The sequence below is a fragment of the Dipteris shenzhenensis genome, chromosome 17, assembly GCF_047967505.1.
Source record: "Dipteris shenzhenensis isolate YYH24624 ecotype China chromosome 17, Dip_SZ_1.0, whole genome shotgun sequence".
NCBI classification, from domain to species: Eukaryota; Viridiplantae; Streptophyta; class Polypodiopsida; order Gleicheniales; family Dipteridaceae; genus Dipteris; species Dipteris shenzhenensis.
The window spans coordinates 15945155-15953330 of NC_141612.1; the positions used below are offsets into that span (position 1 = coordinate 15945155).

An 8176-nucleotide genomic window follows, 5' to 3' on the forward strand; every position below is an offset into this window, starting at 1 on the left:
CCAGTCTGATGTTGCTACCTTGGGACAAATCTGACATTGATCCACCTCGTATGAATGGCCTCTTGCTGGTGGTAGGACGCCAAAAGCTTTTGTTCAAATTGATCCACCTCTCTATGAATGGCCTCTTGGTGGATGTATGAAGCAAAAAGTCTTAATTCAAACTGCGCAAGCGAACATTATATGACATTTGATTGCTCAGGTGCATAGCCGGTGACCTATTTTCGACTTAAGAGAGTTCAGTGCAAGCACTTGCAGAGCCAAGAGTTTATTCGCAAAGCGCAGCAGCTGTGGAGGCTCGCTCTTGCGGTGACCCTCTTCGACGAAGCTGTGGCATTACGATGAATGACAATAACATTGAGGAAAATGGGTATAGAGCACTCTGCTGGGACCATCAGATGTATGTCAAGATGCAGGGAAAATGAATGGATAGCCTAGGATTACGACCAGTTGTGCCCTACCTTTGCATTCTACATATTGTTTTAGATGATACTAATTTCTCAATGCTCATCCCCACTAGAGACGAAATGTTGGGAGACTGGGCGCTGCAATGATTATCGTCGAAGACGCTATCATTTGTGATATGTAATAAGGTGGCCGCGTTGATGGATATACAAGAAATCTAATAAAAGTCGGGGTGAAGGATGACAGACTTGTCTGTTGATTGACACACAGCAATCACGCCAACGTAAAGGGAATATCAAATCTATAAACGTTGGTTGCTGCTCCAATCATGTCGATTCTCTTTGTAATCGGTGCCCACACGCACGGCCGATGGCAAGCCGAAGCTTGCATCGTAGGAGTCAGGAGTCAGGACCATCAAAATTAATCGATATCGTGAGAGAGGTTGCCACCGTTATCTTGCTAAAGACACAAAACCGCCCGCCTCGTAGCCGCGATGACATAAAGCTGCGCTTATAATGACCATAGAACAGAATCTCTTGGATACTGCAACCTTCTGCTTGTTTATGTGGCAGCCGTAGTTTCCTCCGTCGGGTGGTCGACAGTTGCTGGGCCGGCGTTGGTGGTGATCGATACGTCCGCTGCCGGAGTTGTCTCAGATGTGCTCATCTTTGTGTCTACCATTGTGTTTGCTGGCCCAGCTTCCAGCGGCACTGGCTGACCTTGATCTGGTGCTCCTCCCTCCGCCTTGTTCGCAGCAGATTTGTCGCCTGAGGCGTCGAACGAAATTTTGATGGGAACATACTTGGGAGGCGATAGCACCCTCACCCCATGGCTGACCATCTCCTCCTCGAAATCCTTGAGTAGCACGTCCTGGTACTTCCTCTTCGTGGGCATGCAATGGCTCACCCCTTCTTCCATCCATTGCAGAATGCTGCTCGACAATCTCGCTTGCAGCTCGCTGGCAGCCTCTTCCGCGGTCGCACCCTCGCCGTACAGACCGATCTCGTCTCCCGTGGCTGCCACAAAGCATCTCTTCTTCGTGCCCTCAACCGGCTGCTCTTCCGTTGGATTTCCCCCCTCCGTCGGCAAAGCCTTCACCATCGCGTATTCCACCTCGAAAACCTTGCCCCAATACTGCTTCCTCAGATAGTAAGCCTTGCTGCATTTGTGGATCACAACGTAGGGGCTAGCGACAGGCCTTCGGAGCTCGGAAGGGCAGTTATTGGTATACATCTTCATTTTCCTACCCATGACTCCCGGCAGTTCCGGTTCCCTCTGCTGCTTGCTCGGGGGGCTCCCGAGGGAGAGACCCTGAAACGTCTCCTCCACAGCGCATGCGGCTCCAGACAGCGGCACTGGCGACTCGGCGGACTGCGGAGATCCAGACGGGGCTGAAAAGCTCGTCCTCATGGTGAGGGTGGCTGTCTTCGAATCTGCCTTCGCGACGAGGCCAGCAAGAGTGGTGATAGATCCAATGCTGCTGTTTGTTGAGGGTAGCTTTGGAGGTGTCGAAGCCTAGCTGATGGAGGTATTGGAGGACCTTGGGAGGGGGCAGAGAGGCCATGGACTGGGCGATGCCATTGCATGGCATGCAACCCAACCTATACGTAATTTCTCATCCTCCTAAACGACGTGATAAACGGTTGCACCTCTTCCCAAATAGGCCCCTTGCCTTTACGTCTAGGACACTTGAAGCCTTTTGTAAGGGCTTGAAAGTGTTTGTATCGTATCTATAATTAGACGTTGTAGAGTGAGACTCATGTCTACCATCCTCTATGTCTCTCTCAAATGCTTTGTGAATGGATCTCGAGGAATGGATCAAACTTCGTGAGGTGTGAGGCATCCACGTGTCATATGCATTGTATCTACTACAAGATGCTAGGCTGGGGTTTCACACAGTCCCTAGGCAGGTGAGGCCCCAAACTCATTGGCCACAACTTTTTTCTGTGTCAAAAACATTGTTTGTCTGAGCGGATATGCTTTGCAAAATAGTAAATGCTAAACCTACTCTCCACCAAGAAGGGCCTAATACCAAGCCTACCTTGTCTTAGTATTAGGCTTGGGTGGCCCTTTTTCCCCCATAAAAGGGAGATTTCACTTCTAGAGGCCATAATGTACCCTTCCCTTACTCAAATTTAACCAAAATTTTTTCCCCTTATTCATCACATGGAGGACTGAAAATATTGACATTTTTGAAATGTTTGGTCATGTTTAAGAATTACTAGATTTATTTTTAATATTCTTTGTTGATCCTCTAAGGAGTAAAAGTAAAAATTAAACTTCAATCTCCCTAAATCTAACCGTTCGATTTGGGATTTGATAATTGAACCACATACCCTTATGTGCCTACTAACCTTCCACTGAATTGGATTTGCTTAATTATTCAAAATACTAAGAAAATATGGTGTGCTACTAAAATGCATGTATTTTATGACTTTATTTATTGTAAATAATTATTTATAATTAGATAAGTCATTCAAATAATTACCAATAAATCAAGTTAAGCTTTACATAATGTAAAGAGACCACCTACAAAGTTTCAATAACATTTAATCTCAAATGAGTGAGAAATCCAAAATTTAATATGACACTCTCTGTTCATCGCCCTGGAACCATGCCATGTGACACAAAGAAATTTTTTGTGCATGCATCGAATTTTTGATCAGACCATACCATTTTGTGCACATAGCATGTGTGATTTGTATCTGAAGACTTCAAAGACTAGATCCATAGGGAAGTAGGTGAGATTTACATTTTTATGTGCCAAAAAGCTTGTTTTTCCACCTCCTAAGGATTGGGGAGTGAACAAAAGGTGGACACCCTTAGCTTGCTACTTCCCCTTGGCTTCTTCATTTGACATAACCTCTCTCATGATCTTTTGTTCTTTGTTTATCTTAATTCCTATTATCGTACCCCATCACTCCCACAATATTCCTTTCCTCCCCAAGGTCAATTTCTCTTGCCTAAAAATCCTTCTCCTATAGCCTAGCCTAGCTTTCCTAGAGCCTAGATGTCATCATCTCTTTTCATTATGGTCTTCGTCCAAAGAAATTGTCTTTGAGCTTCCCCTACTCATCAAGAAATTATCTTCATCTCTTTTTGTAAACTAGCAAGAGTGTTCATCACCTCCTTAGGAACCATCCAAAAAGTTGAGGAAAGTTTTAGTCTCTTCTAGACTTGATAGTACAAGACAACTCATTCACTACATATGCTCAAAATGAGTCAAATTGTTGGAATAAAAGTTTAGGGAGGCTTCACACCTATCCTCCCAAAAATCAGCAGATGGTGTGATGCCAATGAAAATGTGCGCCTGGAAGCAAGGTTCTTCGCACCCATTCGCCCACCTGCTTCAGAATCTGAGTTAGAGTTATTGTCACAGACGAGGTTGATCAAAAAATTGAGCGGCCCATTTCTTGTGCCCAAGAGAGTGTTCACCATGCACTATCCAATCACAATGGCATCCCAAATTTGAGCATGGGACCTCCTCCCTAGCAATCTGATGACTCTACTAGTTGGCCTAGCCCTGGTGAGGTAGGTTAGGAGCATCACCGACCCTAGTGGCAAGCCTCTGGAGTGTGCATGTTGCCCATTGTGGAAGGCTGAGTCATCTATTTTTGCCTTGCCACCATGCCACATTGTTAGACCGCAAGGTGCCTGCATGTCATCAAGGAGATGTGACATCACTCGTTGCCATGTCACCTTAGATTGCCACATGTGCTGCCACATCAGCCACATGTGCCACCTCATTATTCCACATCATAGGAACTCCTAGAGCCATGTCATCAGACCTTGCCACCTTGGCGTACCTCGTCAACATTGCCATGTTCACCAATCCCTCCACCTCATTATTTGGAAGTGGAAAAATAATCAAATTATCATGGTTTATCACATAGGTTTTTCTCAAATTGCATTAACAAAAATGTTGATCAAGATAGGCACATATGTTATGTGAATATTAAATTGAAATAAAATCAAACGATGAAAATATTCAAAATTAACATTGGATTCCATGTATATATAATATGATTAAAATCAACTTATTTGAGTAGACCGCAAAAATTAGTTTGAAAACAAAATCAAACGGAATTTTAGTAGCCAATTATTTTCAATCCTAGCACCTTCTCCACCAATAATAATCAAGAGCAATCTAGTGGATGAGTTCAGGCTCTCTATAACAAATAAAATCAAACAATGAAAACATTGAAAATCAACATTGGATTCCATGTATATATATATAGCATGATTAAAATCAATTTATTTGAGTAGACAACAAAATTAGTTTGAAAACAAAATCAAACAAAATTTTAGTAGCCAATTATTTTCCATCTTAGAACCTTCTCCACCAATAATAATCAAGAGTAATCTAGTGGATGAGTTCAAGCTCTCTATAAGACACCACCTTTTGGTTCATTTCACCCATTCTTAGCCATTCTTGCCTCCCCATCACTTTGTCACACCTTCCATCCTACTTTCATGGAGAATGGGTTCTCAAAGCCATAGAGCTAGTAGACGTGAAAGATGTAGGAACCCCCCCCAAATCTCATTGATGAGGAGCACAAGCGGAAGGCTCATGGGCACAAGAGGGACTCTAGAGCTAGAGCTCACGCTGCCACCACCAATCCACCTCCACCTCTACATCCCACCTCCACCTCCACCCCCACCCCCACCCCCGCCTCCATTGGCCCCCCTAGTGGCAAGCCTTTGGAGTGTTCATGTTGCCCATGTGGAAGGCTAAGTCACCTATTTTTGCCTTGCCACCATACCACGTTGTTAGATCGCAAGGTGCCATGTCATCAAGGAGATGTGACATCACTTGTTGCCATGTCACCTTAGATTGCCACACATGCTGCCACATCAGCCACATGTGCCACTGCATCATTCCACATCATAGGAACTGTTGGAGCCATGTCATCACACCTTGCCACCTTGGCGTAACTCGTCAACATTACCACGTTGACCAATCCCTCCACCTCAGTTTGCCATGTCAATCTACCACCTCATGAATGCCAACTCAACATGCCACATCACATTTCCACATCATGGAAGAGCCTCATATATTCCACACCATATTGCCACATCATCACCATGCATGATCCCACATCAGCCACATGTATATTCTCAAATTGCATTAACAAAAATATTAATCAAGATAGGCACATATGTTATGTGAATATTAAACTGAAATAAAATCAAACGATGAAAATATTCAAAATCAACATTGGATTCCATGTATACATAATATGATTAAAATCAACTTATTTGAGTAGACCACAAAATTAGTTTGAAAACAAAATCAAACAGAATTTTAGTAGCCAATTATTTTCAATCTTAGCACCTTCTCCACCAATAATAATCAAGAGCAATCTAGTGGATGAGTTCAGGTGCTCTGTAAGACACCCGGTTTTGGTTCATTTCACCCATTCTTAGGCATTCTTGCCTCCCCATCACTTTGTCACACCTTCCATCCTACTCTTCTTTCTGTCTTTCTTTGTTCCTCCTTGTCTTTTCCTCTCTTTCCTCTTTCTCTCTTTCTCTCTTTCTTTCTTTTCCTCTCTTTCTCTCTTCCTCCTTTTTCACTCTTCCTTTCTCACTCTTTCTCTCTTCCTCTTTCTCTTTCTCTCTCTCTTTCTCTTTTTTTATTTCTCTCTTTCTCTCTTCCTCTCTCTTCCTCTCTTCCTCTCTTTCTCTCTTTGTTCTCTTCCTCTTTCTCTCTAGCTCTTTCTCCCTCTCTCTCTTCCTCTCTTTTACTCTCTTTCTCTCTTCCTCTTTCTCTCTTCTACTCTTTCTCATCTCTCCTTTGCTTTTCTCCTTTGATTCTTTCTTCTTTCTTTCTACTCTCTTCCTTCAATCTTCTCTTCTACTTCTTTGTCTCTCCTATTCTTCTACTTCTCTTCTTTTGTCTCTTTCTCTCTTCCCTGTTCTCTTTTCCCCTCTTTCTCTCTTCCTCTCTTTTCTCTCTTCTGCTCTTCCTCTCTTTTCCTATTTATCTCTTTCTCTCTTTCTCTCTTCCTCTCGTTCCTCTCTTTCTCTTTTCATATTCCCTGTTTCTCTCTTGCTCTTTCTCTCTTTCCCTCTTCTTGTCTTTTCTCTAGACTTCTTCTTCGTCTCTTTTTGTCTTCCTCTCTTTCCCTCTCTTTATCTCTTTCTTTCTTCCTCTCTTTTACCCTCTTCCTCTCTCTTCTCTATTCCCCTTTCTGCATTCTCTCTTTCTCTCTTTTCCTCTTCCGCTCTTTTCTCTCTTGCTCTTTATCTCTCTCCCTCTTCCTCTCTTTTTCTCTCTTTCTCTCATTATTTCTTCCTCTTTTCCTCTCTTTCTCTCATTATTTCTTCCTCTTTTCCTCTCTTTCTCTCTTCCTCTCTTTTCTCTCTTCCTCTTTCTCTCTTTCTCTCTCGTTGTTAGGACCATTCAATGAATTCAATATTCTACGAGAGTATTGAGAAGTACCTTGAAACTCTTCCACTCTTGAGAGAACATCACTCATTGGGACATCTTGCATGGCTTTCACAAATCCACAAGCTTGATTGAAACCAGGTTTGTTAATATGCATGAACTCATCCACACAAGACAAGACATTGCTATTGAAACCTTTGCCCTTCTCACTATGCAAGAATTCATCCACCCCAGATAAGGCTTCGCTTCTAGAATCATTTTGTTTCTCGGAACCAATGAACTCATCCACTCCAGATAAGATATCACTTCTATAATTGAGTATATTGAAATCATCCACATTTGAAGTGATAGAGCCTGGCACATGGGCACGCTTTTTAGGTCCTTTGATATTGTATTATACCTTGTCTTTATCATTGAAAACCACGTGCCTCTTTCTCATGTTTAAAAATTGCATGCTCCATCTCATATTCTTGCCTACCTCATAGTAGGGATCACATAAGGATGTTATGTTATCAACCATACCATCATCAGTGACTTTTAGAATCCTCATCTATGCAAATGACCATTGCTCCACTTGTTCAAATCCCAATACTTCACCTTCTGCTACAGTCTTATTTGCAAATGATCTCATTTGTAAAATGTCCCCTATAGTAAAATCCAAGGTGGTGCACTTTGTATTCTTGATAATGTCTGTTGCATAAGTCTCATCTTTGTCCCATACTATAAATGATTTGTTGGATGTATTATAGGGCATAACATCTCAAAGTGTTTGCATATCTCCACATTTATACTTTAGCTCAACATGTGCGCTAAGAATCTTTGATATAGTAACTGCCACCTTATCTTCGCCAAGTCTTCGAAAGTGGCAAACTCAATTGGGATCACTATCATGGATTGTAGCAAATGCAACTACTTCTCTTTTGCTACATAAAATCGCATCCATCCCTGGAACAAAATCTATAGCCATCTCCTTTGTGAGAGTCCTTCGCAAGCAAGCTACAGTAGCAACAATTACATAAATATTAGTCTCTTTTTAATAATCTACTCATTTCTTATAATTTTTAATTAGTACTTAATTTATTGGTGGGAGAAGTTATCCGATCAAGTACTCATAAGATGGACATTCCAAGTTATCCTTTGCATGGTCGATTGAGCATTAAATATTATTTTTGCTCTAGTGTCATGCACATCCGTAAAAAAACACGAGCCTGCTAGGTATGTTATCCAATCAAGCACTTATGGGATGAGTATGCCACTTTGCATGTAAGTCAATTCCACCTAGTTGAAGGTGTGTGCAAAGTATTGTGCCCATCGGATATGATTTGCATTGTCAATCAAGCATAAAACTCCGTTTTTGCCTTAGTGTCATGCACAACCATGAAA

The 8176-nt window shown here is 42.2% G+C and overlaps 1 protein-coding gene across 1 annotated transcript; it reads right to left on the reverse strand.

Annotated features, from left to right (window-relative positions):
• Positions 1-963: 963 nt before the first annotated feature.
• Positions 964-1812, reverse strand: LOC147891743 (uncharacterized). The gene has a single exon (XM_087388502.1). The coding sequence runs from the start codon at positions 1810-1812 to the stop codon at positions 964-966; it is 849 nt and encodes a 282-aa protein (XP_087244628.1).
• Positions 1813-8176: the final 6364 nt, after the last annotated feature.

What these genes read in the sequence shown, in the direction of transcription:
- LOC147891743 (XM_087388502.1), bottom strand. Translation starts at nt 1,812, where the DNA reads ATGAGGACGAGCTTTTCAGCCCCGTCTGGATCTCCGCAGTCCGCCGAG.